Source organism: Loxodonta africana, chromosome 4, assembly GCF_030014295.1.
Source record: "Loxodonta africana isolate mLoxAfr1 chromosome 4, mLoxAfr1.hap2, whole genome shotgun sequence".
Lineage (NCBI taxonomy): Eukaryota > Metazoa > Chordata > Mammalia > Proboscidea > Elephantidae > Loxodonta > Loxodonta africana.
In genome coordinates, this window is record NC_087345.1 from 104,430,661 (window position 1) to 104,449,835 (window position 19,175).

General features: G+C 35.3%; 1 protein-coding gene across 3 annotated transcripts in view; it reads left to right on the forward strand.

The window, feature by feature from the left end:
* Positions 1-18,529, forward strand: part of CPNE8 (copine 8) — a 281,410-nt gene extending 262,881 nt beyond the window's left edge. For 2 of the 3 annotated variants that reach the window (XM_064284393.1, XM_064284394.1), the window contains exons 14-15: positions 1,636-1,709; positions 11,512-18,529. In XM_064284393.1, the coding sequence (XP_064140463.1) occupies positions 1,636-1,709; positions 11,512-11,700 (263 nt within the window). In that variant the 3' untranslated portion in view covers positions 11,701-18,529. The remainder of the gene's footprint in view (positions 1-1,635; positions 1,710-11,511) is intronic. The other variant, XM_003405719.4, reaches the window with a different exon arrangement.
* The last annotated feature ends 646 nt before the right edge of the window (positions 18,530-19,175 follow it).

Genomic DNA, 19,175 nt, shown 5'->3' on the forward strand with positions numbered 1-19,175 from the left:
GGGGAGCTAGGGCTCACAGTCTCAGCCTCTTTTAGGACTAGAGATGATCTAAAAACCCGAAGGGTAAACATCACCCCTCCAATTCTTACATGTTATCGCTCTTCTCCTTGCTCTCAAAAGTGTAGCCTCCAATTTTTAACCCAAAGGACACACTGGAAAGTGTGAGATATTTTATAGGATCTCATTCTATTACATTATTACTTGAAAGACTGTCATTGTCTCATTAAATGAATGAAACATAAAGATCAATGGAGCTTGTACAGGATGTGACGATATGAGACCCAGACTGTCATCTCATTCTTATTTCCCTTTTTAGACTGGATATAGTATAATTATTATAAGTTATTAGCATATTAGAGAATAAAGAAGAGGCTTCCGTGATCCCTGTCATGTCACCATCAATGTACATTTATCTTAAAGTAAAACAAAAATTGTGAAAACAGACCTAGACTAAAAAAAAATTAACTATAGAATATATTTGCACATAGTGAATTTTCCTATTTACATCCCAAAGAAGTAGAGAACAAATAAGTCTTTTGTATTTTCAATAATGTAATTGCTGTATTATTGCTAATGTACACATTTTACTAAATTATGAGTTCTTTTGTATAGCTAAGCAAACTATTAAGTGGTGGCTCTCTATCAGCTATGTATACTAACAGTGCCTTAGCCCAAACACTGGCTTGTGAACCTGTGTAGAGAGGTAAAATTGAAAACAATGTTTTAACCAAAATAAGTCATCCAAGCACTGAGGAAAATAATAAAATGGCAAAGATTGTATTCTGACTGAAGGAGATATTTTTATTGGGTGAAGCGGCAAATGTTGTAATCACAAATGTCTCTGGAATCTGGTGAATGTCATGTATATACAAAATGAATTATCAGTAATAGAATTATACTTTAAGCACAAATTAGCGTTCCTCATGTAATTAATTATTTAGAGAATTCTTACTGAAAACTTAATAAACTCTACAAAATGTTCTTAACTGCAGCATACCATTACTGTATTACCAGCTGAACCATTAAGTCACAGCATTCCAAAATACCAGCTGATCTATGTAATGTTAAAAGTACTCTTTTACCCACCAAAAAAATCACAATTCAGAAAAATAATACTTTATGCAATCTCTGTAAGGACAAAGAAAATGCCTTTGTTCTTTAATCTATTTCTAAAGTGCATAGCTTTGTTGTAATTTCTTGATAAATATTATTTCAGCAAGAATGAAGTTCAAATTGTTATAGGAAATTCTGTGGTGATTAGTACCAAGTTTCTTAAATTACAAAGAAAAATTTAAAAATTAATGGATCAGCATCATTCACCCAATCAGTCACGTAAGCATATCACAGTGAGGACCTCTAAGCTAGGGAGATATACCCAAAGAAGGTTCCACACGGCATAGGCTCTTCTTACCTTTCAAAGGGTCACATGAGGTCTTGGCTTGCTTTCTTCATCTGTGAAAGTGTGCAGTCTTTCAGGTTTTGTGGGAGAAATGAGTGAAGTAAAGGAATCAATGTGCTTTTCTGCCTTTGCATAGGAGGTATTGCTACTTAATAGATCCTAATTTGCTTATTGCCCACATTGCCTTAGGATAGTGCTAAAATACACTGAATAAATGATCATGTTTTATTTTTAAGCAATGGTCGAATTGGATGGAGATGATGTTAGAGTCTCTTCCAGAGGAAAGTATGCTGAAAGGGACATTGTTCAGGTAAGACATTAAATAAAAATGATTTACTTCATTCTTTGTGAAAAGCCTATGCGAGCTCTGATTTGTAAATAACAAACAAATTGAAATCAGGTTCTGTTTGATTTAGCCAGCTGATTCTCTATGAGAAACTTGTTAAGTAACAGGGGTCTAGAATGTAATAAGCACTCAAGTAATTAATTTTCCCTCTATTTTTGGTTCACCGTATATAAAATGGAAATATTATTGTCTTTTCGTACTTTATTATTATCAGAAAATACAATTGGGATCTTTAGTAAAAATGGAAGTTAGAAAGGTAAGAGACTTGTTAATTATGCTTATCTAAAAAAAAAAAAATTTTTTTTTTATCTAACCATTATTTAATCCTCAACAAGACTAAATATATTTAAGACAGCTGAAATATATTCAGAGTAAAGAAGGTCCTGAAAATACAACAAAAAATTATGAATATTTTCAGATATTTCCCTCATAGATTATGGTTAGAAAAATGGAATATTGGACTGCATCTATATATAAAATTAATACATATATAAGTATATGTATTTTTATATATATATATATATATATATATATATATATATATATATATAAACCCATTGCTGTTGAGTCAATTCCGACTCACAGCGACCCTATAGGACAGAGTAGAACTGCCTTGTTGGGTTTCCAAGGAGTGCCTGGCGGATTTGAACCAACGACTTTTTGGTTAGCAGCCAAACTTTTAACCAGTACACCACCAGGTTTATATATAAAAATTTTTTTTTTTTTTTATATATAGATATATATATATATATACACCCAACTTAATTTTACTTGTAATTGAATATAGTTGCTAAATATCTGATTCACAATTCTTTTAGAATCAAGAAGTGTACTTAACTAAAGCCTACTCTGAATAGAAAGGAAAAAAATAGCACCCAACAAGTACTGTTTAAATTTATAATTGAAAGCAAAGCTTTAATTTAACTAAATATTTGTATAGTCATACGCCACATAATATCTGGGCAATGTCCAACTACATATATGTCTGTGGTCCCATAAGGTTATAATAGAGTTCAGAAATCTCGATCAGAGAACGACATGTAGAGGATGTAACTGGATGTAGTGAACACAACAGCTTCCCACACACAACATGTGTATTTCATGTCCCTTGTATACAAAGCAATTACGCTGCCAGGCACATAATGGTACAGTACATATATAACCTATAATAGACATGTCTTGATAGTCATAATAAACGCCTATGTTACTGGCCTATGTATGTACTGTACTATACTTTCTGTATTATTTTAATGTGAACTTTCCCTACTTACAAATAAAAAGTTTACTGTATAATAGTGTATGCTTCTACTGGTAAGCAGCCAGCAGCAGAATATAATATGGTATCATACAATGTCTAAATCACACAATATCCTATTTCACAGAATGTGTCATGGACGTTAAGTGACGCATAATTGAGAGTTAGAATATCAATATCTTCTAAGATGTCAGCAAAATCACCTGTGAAATACACCTTTTGAGTAGGGAAAGGAAGAGAGTGTCAGTACCATTCAAATACATGATGTGAAAGTTTTCGGAGGTACAAACAATGGACTTCAGTGTTCCTTCCTAAATAATAATCTCCTCTCCCTATAATACAGTCATTAAGAGAATCTAATTGTGAATCATGTAGTATTTGGTTCAAATTATGACTTTTCCACTGCGATAACTTGGATAGCTTTCTAAATTTCAATGTTCTGGAAAAAAACTCATTGTCGTAAAGATTAAATGAGATAATGTATGTAAAATAGATTGCTGAACTAAAACTCAGTAAAAAAAAAAAGGATAATTTGAAGGAGAAAATAATGTAATTTGTAAATACGATAATATAAAATTTAATGTTGATAAAAAAGCGTTCTTCATCAGTAGCAAAATTAAATTTTAAAATGGAAATATCTGTATAACAGTTTTACAAAAAGATAATTGAATATGGTTTAAACTTTTCAACCTAAAGTACTTGGTAGGGAAAAAAGCACACACACATAAATGGTTAGGTTAACAGCAGCAGCGAAAGCGAACATGATGATGTGGTCATCTATTTAAGAATCCCATGGTGTTTTGTTTTCATAATTAGATGCTTGATTATTCACCTTATCCTGTTAGGATAATTATAGATTCAAATAATTACACTTTATCTAAAAGCTGTCCATAATGTCTGGCTCACAGTTTCCAAAAAAATCAAATTACTGAAGGGGGAACTATGAGTTTGAAATCCTTTAGAATGTATTATGTTACTGCTGTAATGCATTTTTACAAAGTTAGCATAGGCCGCCCCATATCTCCTAGTTTCATGTTAAGGAAAAGTTGGTATTATTTTCTCCCTTGAGAGGTAGCAATGACTGTTCAGATCATTAAGGCTTCCTTTAAAAGGGCTAATATGTTAGTGGCAAACCCACAACCATACCTGTTATTGTTTATACAATAAAAAATATTACTGGTCATGGAAGTATTTGGGTCTTTCAGTGAATATGCTATATTGGATGACATATTGAATTAGGACCCAGAGGATCTATGGAATTATAATGTTGTCACTTTGATCTTGAACAAGTCAATAAACCTCTCTGAGCCTTTGTTTACTTATCTGCAGACTCCAAATTCTTTGACCTTTGGTCTTCCCATTATGTTGTGCATCTCAAAGGAAATAACAGATATGAAAAACTTTGCTGTCTATCAGCATAAGGTATATACTAGTGTAATCACAAAATTTTCCTTTCCTTGAAAGTCAGAATCCTTGAGACCAGGCTACCACTGTAAGGTGACACTGGGTTCCCCAAAGATTTTAGTGGCACCTGGGGAAATAGGGAGGTACTCAAGTGATTCTGCCACATGAAGTTGAACTGAAAAAATGGTGATGTCTTACAGATATTGAAGAGAAAACTAAAATATCCCCAGAGAATTGCTCTCTGAATGACAATGACACCTTGACTTACATGCCCATATTTAGTTAAGGAGATGTAATGTATTCTTTAATCTCATAGAGAAGTTTCTAAATAGTGATTGGTCTTTTAAAAATAGTAAACAAGTGCATCATTCACATATCGCATTGTATGGAAGAAGAATTGGCATCTTCTATCTCTTTTAATATGGTTGTGAAAACATTCCACCATACACACACATACACATACAAAATGACAAATTATTTTGAAGGGTTAACTTGCCCTGCCCCTAGAATATTGGGGTTGCAATGCAGGAATGGGCAATGGTTTGTTTTGATAGACAGAGGACCCCTTGGAAAGCAACTGAGAAAAACAACAAGGGCACACCAAGGATAATAGTGTCTATCTTCTCGTCATCTGAAAATACCTAAACCATTCTTACTGATGCATAAATACTACGGACTAAAGCATCATCAGAGAATAGGGTCTATTTAGGTTCTCAAATCTTTTCCCTACTTACCGTTTCTTACATTTTGAAGCTGACAGAGTTGATACACTACATACGAAATCCCAAATTTTTTAAGTGGGCAAATAAAAGCCTATGGTTGCAAATAATAGGTAGCTGAAGTTCAGCAGAAAGTTGGGGGTGGTAGATGGGGTTTTCATTATTAATGTAAATCCTAAATGGCTTCAAGCTTCTTCATATAATAATAACATTTAACTATTTATTAAGTGCTTCATATGTGCTGGGCATACTAAGAACTATAGCATTCCTTCACATAATCCTTAGTTTTCTTTATGCCAAAACTACTTGAATTACCCACATTTTACAAAAGAGGAAATGAGGTTTAATATTTCTTGTCCATCATTGTTATGGGTTGAACTGTGTCCTCCCCCCAAAATACGTGTTATAAATCCTAACCTCTGTGCCTGTGGTTATAATCCCATTTGGGAATGGGTTGTCTTTGTTATGTTAATGAGGCAGGATTAATGTAGGGTGTATTTTTAGTCAGTCTGTTTTGAGATATAAAAGGGATTTAAAAAGCAAGCTAGGAGGAGAGATGGGGTAAGATATATGCCAAGACACATGGAGATCTCCAAGGAATCAAGAAGCAGAAGCAGAGATATGAGCTTTCCTCCAGAGCCAACAGAGAGAGAAAGGCTTCTCCTAGAGCCGGTGCTCAGAATTCAGACTTTGAGCCTCCAAAACTAAGGGAAAAAAAGAAAAAAATCTGTTTGTTGAAGCTATCCACTTGTGATATTTCTGTTATTGCAACACTAGATAACTAAGACAGTCATACATCTAATGAGGGACAGAGCCAGGATTCAATCCTAGAATGCCTGACTCTAAAATTCTGTAAAATTTATTACTGTAGTGGTTAACATATCAGAATCAGAACAATTTGGGTGGAAATAATGACTTTGACAGGTATTAGTATCCGATCTTGGGTGAGGTAATTATACTGCCCAAGTTTCAGTTCCCCCTTCTGTAAATTCAAATTATGGATAAGGTGCTTACAAAACTTAAATGAGATACTTTATGAAATCCCTCAGTAGAAAGTCTGCCACCTTCTAGCTGCTCCATATATGCATTAATATCAGTACCAGTTATTATTATTACTTAGTATGTTGGCAGAGTCCACTGGGAAGGCATTTTTATTTCATTATTTCATAGTAGCTCTACCTTGTCATATGACACTGTAGTCAGTTTTATGTGTGATTATATCCTTTGCCTGGAGATTAAATCTCATATGACTATAGTGTAAATAGGAAGCAGGATGAGATGGTTGCTGTAAAAGTTAAATGACTTACTTTCTTAAATCAGCATATGTAAAGGCTTTCTGTTTGTGCGAGCTGGGAATTGGCCATTGTGTATAATGCAGTGTCATTCCTCCTGGCCACAAGCAGCTGCTGGCCAGTCTATCATTTCCTTAAAAATTATATTTAAATCATATTTTACATTAAAAGGAGAATAATAAACTTGAAGGCTTAGAGTTGAAAAATCACTAATGGAGCTCTGCACAGTAGGAACAATCAAGCAAAATTGAGCAGACCAGCAACTGAAAGCCCTTTTGCCCACACTGACTCAAACTTGTTTTCACGAATAGGCAGAGCCATCCATTAGAGCAGCCATGTGGAATATTTTCCTTGCACTGGGTGGATGCAGGAAAAAAAAAAGGATGTGGAGTATCAAGGATACAGTGCATTTCCACAGAGCAGAATGCATTTATTGGTATTCCTCATATGAATGTAATCAATTAAGAGAAAGAGAAAAGTGATCGATTCCCCTAAATGGAACATATTACGGGCCCAAGTTCATTCTGGTGGTAACAGCCAGTGATCAACAAGCATTCACAAATGTGTGGAGGTTATTGTGAACAAGAGGTCCCCAGAGAGTCATCAGAAATGAGTGATAAAGAGAGACAGTAACAGAGTGGCCTGAGAAGCTGAGTGGAAAGCTGTGATGGTATTGGGATATGAGCAATCCCCCAAGAAGAAAGAGGGCACATTTTTCATGAAAACTGTGAGATTTGACACTAATAGCAGGTAAAAGAAGTGAAGAGTCATATGTCATTTTTACCTCTCGCTTGTGACTGGTGACATGACTGAAGAGAAGAATGCTCCTTTGAAAAATGGTTTAGACAATGTAGGTTAGTGAGTGGAAAGTTCTCAACTTTTTTTTTTTTTTCTACTCCCAACACACATGTTGGATGAAATAATAAGAAGAGTCACTTGCTATGACAGGGATTCTCAACTCCCAGGCAAGGCTCCTAATACTCAAAGGGCATGTCAGAATCTGTGCTCCCACCTGACAAACCTAAGTTAAATGTGATATATGCTCCCATCCTAGGCTGAAAACTAGGATTTCTTCCTTACCTATTATTTATAAACATGTATTAAGATGAGTAGAATTGTATGTATTATGAGAACAGTGATTGTGAGCCTTGAGTTTTGACATCCCAGAGTATCATGAAATTATTAACAATGAATCTTGATTTATTTCAATGGAAAAAGAAAATCCGTACACTCTGTAGCACTTCTGAAAAGGTGAAACAGTGGGTGTTTTGAAATAACAAAAAGGCTGGGAATTATTGCTTTAGATGAGCTGGTATTATACTTAAAGTAGAAAAAGGTAAAGTTGATGAGAATATTCTTTGTATTTAACGTTTGATACAAATGTAAGTAGAAAACTATTATGAAAATAGCTTCATATTTATATTAAATATATAAATGTATAAATTCAGGAATAGTAATAGTAATGATTATGTTAGCTATCGTGTATAGTACAGATTATGAGTTGAACATTGCTTTAAGCAGTTTATGTATATGTTACCTTATTTAATCCAACAACCCAATGAAGTAAGCATTATTATTATTATCCTTATTTTACAGAAGAGGAAACTGAGGCACAGAGTGAACAATAACTTGCCCAAGATCATGCAGCTAATAAGTTGCAGAACCAGGCTTTGAACCTAGAAAATCTAATTCCAGAGTTTGTGAGAATAGGGGATTAAAAGATAAATGAGTTTAATGTCCATGGTATAGAATAATGGTGAAGAAGAGAGTTTAGGTAAAGAAAAGACAAAAGCAGGTGAGATTTCACCTTTCTCTAGAGAAGTATCATTTGTTTGCCATAGGTAGTGTTGTTTCCTTAAAATTGAGCTCTTTAAAAAATAAAGATAGCCACATGTATACTAACCATACCAATAATACTAAATGTTAGTTTTTAAAATGCTAAATGTTATGCCTTTTAAAGTAAGAGTGAAATAAATATAGTTGGTGACACAACGGTTAAGCGCTCAGCTATTAATTGAAAGGTCAGTAGTTTGAACCCACCAGCTGCTCCATGAGAGAAAGGACCTGGCGATCTGCTCCCATAAAGATTACAGCCTTGGAAACCCTATGGGGCAGTTCTACTCTGTCATGTAGAGTCACTATGAGTCAGACTTGATAGCACACAACAACAACATAGTTATATACCTTCTTCTCACTTATCGACTGTCTCTTTATCTGACATTTCACATTGATGACAAAAGTAAAAAATCAACTGTCCAGCTAATTTGTACATTACTGATGTATGTCTAGCAGAAGGAATGCTGGAATGTGAGGCGAGTGTGACATTCACTGTGATGATTAGGTTTTGTGTCAGCCTGGCTGGGCCATGATTCACAATGATTTGGCAGTTATGTAATGATATAATTTGGTGATTATGTAATGATATAATTTGATGGTTATGTAATAATGTAGTCATACTCCATTTTGTGACCTGATGTAGTCATTCTCCTTTTTCACGTAATGCCGATTTTGCATAACTGCCTGGTTTTTGGAACCCAACCATGTTGATAGGTGAGGAGAAGGTGTAATTAGATACTATTCTCTCATTAATCCTTAACTGGCTTGATTCCTATTTTCCCAGTTTTATAATTACAATTGCAGAGAGAAAATAAACCTTAACTTTCTGTTGCATTCTGTCTTACTCATCTAGTGCTGCTGTAACAGAAATACCACAAGTGGATGGGTTCTAACATGGAGAAATTCATTTCCTCACAGTAAAGTAGGCTAAAAGTCCAAATTTAGGGCATCGGCTCCAGGGGAACGCTTCCTCTCTTTGTCAGCTCTGGAGGAAGGTCCTTCTCATCAATCTTCCCCTGGACTAGGAGTTTCTCTGTGTAGGAACCCCAGGTCTAAATGATGCACACTCCTCCCAGTGCTGCCTTCTTGGTGGTATGAGGTCCCTCTGTCTCTCTGCTCGCTTCTCTCTTCTGTATCTCAAATGAGATTGCCTCAAGACACAATCCAATCTTGTAGATTGAATCCTGCCTCACTAACACAGCTGCCACTTATCCTACCTCATTACCCTCATAGAGGTAGAATTTATATCACAAAGGAAAATCACATCAGATGACAAAATGGTGGAGAATCATGGCCTAGCCAAGTTGATACACATATTTTGGGGGAACACAATTCAATCCATGACACACCTCTTTGATTGTTAAAAATGTCAAGCCTTGTTCATAGATAGATAATATGACTTCACTAAGTTCACATTCCTATAGTTCCCCTCCCAGCTAGTTGCTCTGTTGGTTTTTTCTTGCCCTTACTTAGCTTCCTTTAGGGGTAAGAGAAAACCGTGTCACCTTTCTGTCACACTTTTTTAAAAGCTGCTATGAGTTTTCCTCCTGGGAAGGAGGCAGAGACAGAGAGAGTAAAATTATAGTCACATAGGTGTATGTCTACAATGTGTCTTATTTTAAAAAAGAAAGGAATAATTTTCTACTCTTTTTTTTTTAAAGGAGACTGCTTTTACTGTATAAATCTACTTGACAGCTATGGGATTTGATTTCTTAAGATTTCTAACTCAGTTTACTTGTAGCAACCTGACCATTTTAAAGCCTGCTTCTTAATAACAGTTGTTTTCCAAAAGTACATCTTGAGTAACTGTTTAAATCAAAAGTCAATTTTTCAAAATAACTTTAAAACAGCTATGTTACAGTAGGAGAAAAAAAGGATTTAATTCAAACTTTCAAATATTATTCTCAGAAATTGTTCACATCCTAAAATGTCCTCACTGTACTTTTTCTCTGAAGACCTAAAATTACTGTGTTCCCAGAATATTACATTAACAATTCCAATCATTTCCAAGTCAATTCAGGAGTTATCATGTCCCTAAGAGGAAATTGACACAGTGTTTATTAACTTAAATAACCATTACAAAGGAGAATGGAATTAGGTAATCTGTTGCCAGATTTACAGTTGGTGGTGTGCTGATAAGCGCTGTCAAATAATTGCTTATATAAAGATAGAGCATTTATTTTTATATGGTGCAAAAATAAGAATATTTCAATAGAAGCATACCAAAATCTCACAAAAAATTCCTTTTTTTTTTTTTTGCCTTCTCTAATTATGGATATAGAAATCAACATGAGGGACAAGATTCAATGTACTGAATATTTTAGTTTCCTACTAATATAAATGATGTGAATTTTATTTTCATTATACATATGATTTGACATTATAGTAATAATTAAAAATACATGTTTCAGTCTCACAGCATACACTATTATTTCTTTAATCTTCACCTATTTGTTTCTTCCTCTGCACTGTGTAATATTTCTGCGTTGAAACTTGAGTTAAGCATATAATAAAAAACCTGTTGCACTTGAGTTGGCTCCGACTCATAGCGACCCTATAAGACAGAGTAGAACTGTCCCATAGAGTCTCCAAGGAGTGCCTGGTGGATTCAAGCTGCCAACCTTTTGGTTAGCAGCCGTAGCACTTAACCACTATGCCACCAGAGTTTCCAAGCATGTAGTAACTTTATTTGAAAGGACACTGAGCCCCAAAGAGGTTAAATGCTCCAGAAACCAAAAGTTGCAGAACATGTATACTAACATGATGGACATGTCAGGATCAGGAGACATGAGTTATAGGGGGGGAGAAAACCCAATATAGAAAACAATTACATCTCTTTTTAGATGTCCTTGTTGCTGTTAGGTGCCTTCGAGTTGGTTCAGACTCATAGTGGCCCTATGTGCAACAGAACAAAACACTGCCCAGTCCTGCGCTGTCCTCACAGTGTTTGCTCTGTTTGAGCCCGTTGTTGTAGCCACTGTGTCAATCAATCTCATCGGGGATCTTCCTCTGTTTTTGCTGACCCTCTACTTTACCAAGCTCTCTTTAGATAGAGCATATGTATCAGAAAGATTTGTTCATTGTTACAGCTGTTTGTAGTATGAACTAGTTAAAAAATGTATGGTAATTATTATCTCACTGTTACTCTGGGTTTTTCTGACTCTCCCTTGTACAAACAAGTATTTACATGTCTTGATTTTTATGTCTATTAAAGAGCATTCTAAGGTCTGTGGAGTAACTTTCTTCCCCCTCTGTTTTAGTTTGTACCATTCAGGGATTATATTGACAGAAGCGGAAACCACATACTGAGCATGGCTAGATTGGCTAAAGATGTCCTAGCTGAGATCCCCGAGCAGTTTCTCTCCTATATGAGGGCCCATGGAATCAAGCCATCACCTGCACCTCCCCCATACACCCCGCCTACACATGTGCTACAGACTCAAATATGACTGTGCTCCCAAATGCTGAACGTTAACTACACATCAGTGAGAACTGCTGAGTCAATGCTTTGTGCCTGGTGCTCAGTAATGAACCAGGGAATGAGATACTTTTCTCAGTTTGGTGTCAGCAGTACTAGTTAATGTGCTTTCTTGGATCCAAAATGAATTCTCTTCATAAACCAAAACTGTAAATATGGTTGTTGCATGAGCAACAGAAAACTTGTTTAAATGCTTGAAGCAAAATATGGTTGTCTTCTCTGAATCTTTAATTTTTGTTTTGGACAGAAATAGCTAATTTCCAATATATTGTTGGGAAATAGCTAATTTCCAATATATTGTTGGGAAAAAGCACAAACTATGTTTTTAACTCAAATATGTCCTCGACTGCAATGTGTATAGGAAAGCAGTCTTTCTGTATCAATGTTTACATGTTACTACTTTTTAAATTTCAATACTTTTATAACTGTTCTTAAGAATAAGAGTTTTGAATTTTGAATCCTTTGTCTTCTAAATTGCAATAGCTATAATCGCAAGAGCAATATCTCTTTGAATGGCTGTCTGGACAAATACAATTGCAAATAAGGAAAGGGAGAGATACTTTCATATTTCTCAGTCACTGAATTGAGTCTTACAGGGCTGCAACTGCTTAGTAATCAGATTCTCTGTGCTGTTTGCCAAGTATGGGAGTTTAAGCTTAGCAGATGTGAATCCTGTAAGGACATGCATTTTTCGTGGAGTTTGGGTTCTAAATTTTGACTGCCGTCAGTTTATGTTTTGTATTGCTAAATAGAAATAATAAAAAGTCAAACAGTGTGAACTGTAAATGCACAGAAAATACTTTGTGTAAAAAGTAGCATCTTTATATTATAATGCTGTTTAGAAAGACTACAACCAAGAATATTTAACTGTGAACCATGTAGCAGATGTTTTAAACTTTTTATTCCATTATATATTGTCTAGATATTTTAATTCAAAGGGATACTGGCTTTCTTGATTTCAATTCCTTGTTATTAGTTTTCCACATTGCCACACAGGGTGCATAAGATGGAAATCTTTTGTGAAATTCCCAGAAATATACACAGCCTTGTGACTTAGTGCACAACACATTTGTGAAATAACTGACTCCTATATACTGATCTGCTTGTCCACAATTAATTGTAAAAGTTTTTGCATGTACAGTTTTTACAAGAATTACAATTTTGTGAAGTTGTGTCTAAATTAAAGCATTTTCTTTAGAACAAATGGCCTTAAATTCTCACTGAGTTCCAGGAAATGATTGTGAATTGCCTTCGAATAATCAAAAAGTATGTTTTTTTTTCTTTTATGTCAATAATGTAACTGCTTTATAATTTTTTTCCTTACCTATATCCAATTTACTACTTGGTTTATTTCTACTGTATGTTGTTCTATTTGTCCACAGTTGACTTAGGGTCAACTTTTACAAGCATGAAAATATTTTACTGAAAAGAAAAATATATACACTACATATTTACAGTATCAATGGTATATAATTATGTAATACTAAATTGTCCATTTTTAAGTATATATTAAAATCTTTAAAAGGATAAATATTTGCTTTGTAAATTTCATGTATGATGATTGGGGACTGATGATTTTCTTTACTGATCTTAAATATTTGTGCCAGTATAGTTTATTAACGTACATATTTTTTATTTACCTTCGTGCAGAAGTAACAGTCCAGAAACAAAAATAAATGAGATCAATATTCTTTCCTTCTTGTGAAACAAAGTTATTTTTCTTTGAATTGACCAGAGGAAATAAAAGGCACCACTCTCCTGTCTCAGTGATAATATACCCACAACCTAGTAAGGGTAGATGGATGGAAATGAAACAACCTCAGTTACAAATCTTATCCTCTATGTGGTTGAAAATAGCTGAACCAGAAATACATGTGATGTTAGTTCTAGATATAAGATTAGAACATATCTAGCCTTGTCCCTTTATTGCATACACAAAGAAACCAAAAGTAGAAGGATTACAGGATTAAGCCAAGGCTATAAAACTAGAGCAAAGCTTGTTACCATTATGAAATATTTGTTTAACTACTTACAGTTTTGGAGTTACTGTTAGGTGTTATATAATGAAAATTCCCAGACACATGCTCCATAACTTGAATGCATACCAATAGTTACGCATACAAATAGGTATTGGGATGTTCAGACATTAGGCAATGAGCATGAGAAAAGTATATATTTATTGAGAGAAAAATGATAGATCCACGTCATCAAACCTACTGCAGAAAGCAGACTACAATGGGTACCTTCAAGAATCCTGAAGGCATTAAATGTTATCCTATCTCTTAATCCTGTTCCCTTCCTTTCTGATAAAAATCTCTGGTTACTCCCCATTTTAACTCCAGGATGAACCCTCAGCCTTTTATTCACACATCTCCATCACCTAGCCTCACCCAGTTATATAATACCATTTCCCATTGATTCCCAAGTGAATATTAAAACTACTGAAACCTGTCTCCTCATTTTCCCCAACGCACCTGAGTTCATTTGAATCTTGGCCATGTTCATACCCTTTCCACTCATCAAAAATACCCACTTCTTTTGCTTCCACCTGGAATATTCTTTGCATCATTTCAGCTCAAGCCCCAACCTCTCTTAATAGCATTCTTTTAAAACTTTAAATAACAATAATCAGTACATTCTATGAACCCTGCTTGGCTTTGCATTTAGCACTGATTATATTATGTATAAACTATTTTATCTTTATCTGGGGCATCTTGTCTCTCTGTCACTAGAGAATACAATTTAATGGAACTTTTTTTTTAGGATGTAGGTAAATTTTAAAAGCTTCCCGGTTAATTGTAATGTGTAACTAGGGCTGAAAACTGCTGCAAATAAGGAACATCAGATGACTCAATCACTACTTTTAAAATTCTGTCTTCCAGTAAGTAATAAGGGAGCAAAGAAGAGGTGGAAGTGGACTCTTTGAACGGTGGCGCGTAAGTGGGAAGGGAGGACACTGGGAGGAGCCTTGGAACATAGGCTATTTTGTTTTTCAGGCTCAGTGAAGATAATTAGGTGGACTCATATGCACTTTTTTTAATACTGTATCAAATCATCACCTTAGGACATAAAGATATTCCTCTCACAAGAATGAAGTTGTTATGCTTATTTCTTAGAAGTCCAGCAACTACCAAAGATTTTACCAATGAGCATGTCTTTTCCTTTCAGCTTGTGTGTATTTTAAGTATTTTCTGTCTTTGTGTTATTCTTATCTCTGATTGGCACAAGATGGTAAGATATTTAATAAAACCTCAGAGTAAAGAATAATTTCTATGTCATTAGCTCAAATTGGATAAGTTTCATAATAAAGAAACAGAGCTGAGGGCCAAATTGGTTTCTTTTGAGTGCATGTGGTATAACTTAATGAAGAGCAAAAGAATGGAAATCTACTTGTAAAAAGTTACACTAATGCAGAGCTTTCTCATCAGGATTTCACAGATGGGCTACAGGTATACACCTTGGGCGTAGTCCATGGCGCCTGGTGTACTTGGGGCTCCCCAAATCCTGCATCCTCATTGCCTTACCTCAAAATATCTTATAAATATTTCCCTTTTTAATGTACATCTCGACATGAAAAAGATAGAGAACTCCTGCATTACAGAGGTTATTTTACCAATAATCTCCACTTAACAACAAAATTTCTACTTTGATTTTTTTTTTTCCTCTACTTATCTTCCCTGGTATATTTATATTACATTTAAACTGAAAAAGTACTCCCCATGCAGCTTCATGAGAGAATTCTTGTGGAAAATAGCGCCCAGAGGAACATGGCACAAGTGTCCTCATGAGAACCTTAGGTTTGCAGTAATGTGTACATCTTTTTCATTATAGAATTTCTGAGAAAACTTTGTTTCCTTCTCAATCATCTCTTCTTTGTAAACATTCTACCAAACACGGAAAGAATGGGTTTCTTAATCTGTGTATCCCAAAACGCATCGAGACATAGAATAAAGGGATTCAAAATAGTTGACTTTTTTCCTCAGAAAAAGCCCAATCCTAGAGGACTTCCCCCTTCTTCTCGCCATTGCTGTACCCTTCACCTCCACCTTCCAGCCAAACATTCCTCCATTTGTTCTGATGCCTGAAACTCATTTAACAATAGCCAAAGCCCTTTACTCCACAAAATATAGACAGGTGCTGTGTTAAAAGACATAGAACTTTTAAGAATTAATAAGCAAATTTTATAGACAACATACTAACATAGTATTTGGACCAATAATTTTTCTAAAAGGTCTTTCTTCATCAGATTTTTTTCTTAAGAATTGATTTTTTAATGAGGGAAGACTTGGTGTTTTGTGAGCATATAAATGATTTAAAAGGAAGTTCTGGAGGTATATATATAAGGGGAAACTAGAGACCCAACAAATATAAGTATTTCCTCACGGACTATTGCCTGAATTGTTTATGACTCTTCTAATAGATAATCATCCTAGCAATGTTCACATCCCAGATTTCAAGTTTCACAACCTGGATACAATGGAGTAAGGAGCTACCAAACAGAAGTATCATCCAGTAGAGAGCAGAGTAATTGCTCCATAACAGAATTCTTTTTCTTTAAATTGGTGTGACCGAACTAGTCTACTGTATAAAAATATTATGTTTTTGACATTATACAAAGTATACTAACATAATACATACCCAGTACCGTCGAGTCGATTCCGACTCATAGCAACCCTATAGGACAGAGTAGAACTGCCCCACAGAGCTTCCAAGGAGCGCCTGGCAGATTCGAACATAGATTTCTCTAAATCTAACATTTGCATTAAGATTATTATCTAAAAGCCATACTAATTCTAGTTAAGACCACAAATTTTTGAACAGTTTAAGAGGAAACATCTTCAAACCTCATAAGGCATGGTTGTTTACCTTATACTCCATCAACCCCAACCTCAACCCTATCATCTGCCCTTGCTATTATTCTTGGGCCTTGGAGATGCTCAGAATGTTGAAATCTAACAAAAGACAACCACTGAGCTGTTACACGTGGAAAGAGCAAAAGCAAACTGTCCTAAAGATTTGCTCATTTAGGTTTAAAGCAACAGTGATCATGACCTCATGATCATCACAATGTTAACCACTGATTTAATATCCATGAAACAGGCTTGCTGGACATTCCTAATGTATTTAGATAAGCAGATTTCATACTGCCAGGATTTGCTATCAGTCGAAGAGGCTGATATTGACCTTACAAACTGGAGGAAGGAATATGCTTAGGGTTGGCTTAAAAATAGCTCCCCCTTTAGAGGTCTTACTCACCTTACAAAATAAGTGAATTAGAAGAAGTTGTAAGAATGGTTCAGTAATTTTGGCAAAGAATAGCCAGTTTTATAGGTCTTAAAATGTCCTCAATTCTGAGAGAAACGTTAAATAAAATGTCTATCAAATCTTGTTTTAAAATATTTAAATCTGAACTCTTAACCAAAATGTTGGCAGTTTGAATCCACTAGGCACTCCTTGGAAACCCTATGGGGCAGTTCTCCTCTGTCCTCTAGGGTCGCTATGAGTCGGAATCAACTTGATGGCAATGGGTTTGGGTTTTGTTTGTTTGTTTGTTTGTTTTTGGTTTATCTCACCATTTTCAAATACAGTAAAAGGCATAGTCTGTAGTTTAAAGATTGGCAGATTTGGCATACACTTTAAATAATAAGTCTGAGGCAGAAGATTGACAAGAAAAGGGGATGGGTCCTCAGAAAACCAAGAGGCAATCACTAGAAACTTCTTTGGGTTCACCAAGAAAAAGCTGCTAAGTTCCTAAAGTCTATATGCACCAAACAAAACACACATATAATATCAGTTTGCAAACCTGAGTTAGGCCATCAAATAGTCTTAAAAGATGAAGAATTATAGGTACTTTTTTTTTCCCCTCTTATTTTCTGGGGATATCTAAACCAAAACCAAACCTGTTGCTGTTGGGTTGATTCCGACTCATAGTGTCCCCATAGGACAGAGCAGAACTACCCAAGGAGTGGCTGGTGGATTCAAACTGCTGACCTTTGGTTAGCAGCTAAACTTTTAACCACTGCACCATCAGGGCTAGTTATAAATCATTGATCTGAAACCAAAATCCAAAGGACTATATATGTGCTTGGCAACTCCTATAAACTGGTTATAAAATTGCTAGAAGCTTTACCAGGAAAAGCATGATTCAACCATATGTTACACAGTGGGAGCCAAAAAGCCTAAGTATCCATCTTGGCTGTCTGACTTTGGAAAATATCACATAAATACTCAAACCTCATTTTTATAATCCATATAATGGAGTGATATCTCCAAGGGTCCTAAAATACTATCAATCTGTGATTCTCTCAATTGCAGAATTACTTTAATTGGAGCTCACCTTGAAGATTGACCTTTAGCAAGTCTGATGAGAAGAAGCTATTGAATGAACTTAATGTGAGGGATTGGGCAACAAATGAAAAATCTCAGCTTCTTATTGACAAAGACAGGTAATCAGCTTAGCCATTACTGCAAGTTAGGCATGTCACTATTCTGTTTGCCTCAGAAGCCAGAAAATATTGGAAAGGGAAGAAAAAGCCAAAATCTCGTTGCTCTGTGAATGTCTTTGAACTTATTTTACATCCCTCATATCCGTATCCTTCAAAAAGGGGGTCACTATATACATATTTCCTAATATCTGAATGTTCAGTAAGCATTTTATTTATACTCATCAGGGATTTTCTCTTAAAAATACCAAGATTAGTCAAAAACAAATATTTCTTATTAGATCATATAACTTCATTTCATGCTCTTGAATAAGTCATGACCACTCTGGACCTTGATTTCATATTTTCCAAAAGGGTTATTGGAAACTTGGATTGCTAAGGTGGCTGAGGCTTTTGCCAAGTCAAGGATTTTGTCTCCACCAAAACTGAAGGGAGGAATTATAACTACAAGATGCATGTGCTCCAAGTGCACAACGTAGACCTGAATCATTCCCACAATGGTACGAGAAATGCTTTCCATACCCCTTGTCTCACTGGACTTTTTTCACTTCTTCAAATAATGCCATGCTCTCTTGGCTTTGGGCCTTTGCATAAGCTATTTCCTCTGCCCCAAATGCTTATCCGACTCTCTTCACCTTGCTTGTTGTTAGCTGTCGTTGAGCCTGCTCCAACTCATGGCGACCATATGTATAACAGAATGATGTGTCCAATCCTATGCCATCTTCGTGATCATATGGTATGTTTGAATCTATTATTGTGGCTGTCGTGCCTTTCTTCCTAGTTTGTCTTAGTTTGGAAGCTTCACTGAAACCTGTTCACCACGGTGACCCTGTTGGTATTTGAAATACTAGTGGCATAGCTTCCAGCATCATAGCAACACACAAAGCCAACATAGTACGACAAACCGGCTTCACCTAACTGCTGCTTATTCTTCAAGCCTCATCTTCAGCTTCATTTCCTCACAGAGGCCTTCCCAGAAAACACAGACTTCATTGAAGTTCTT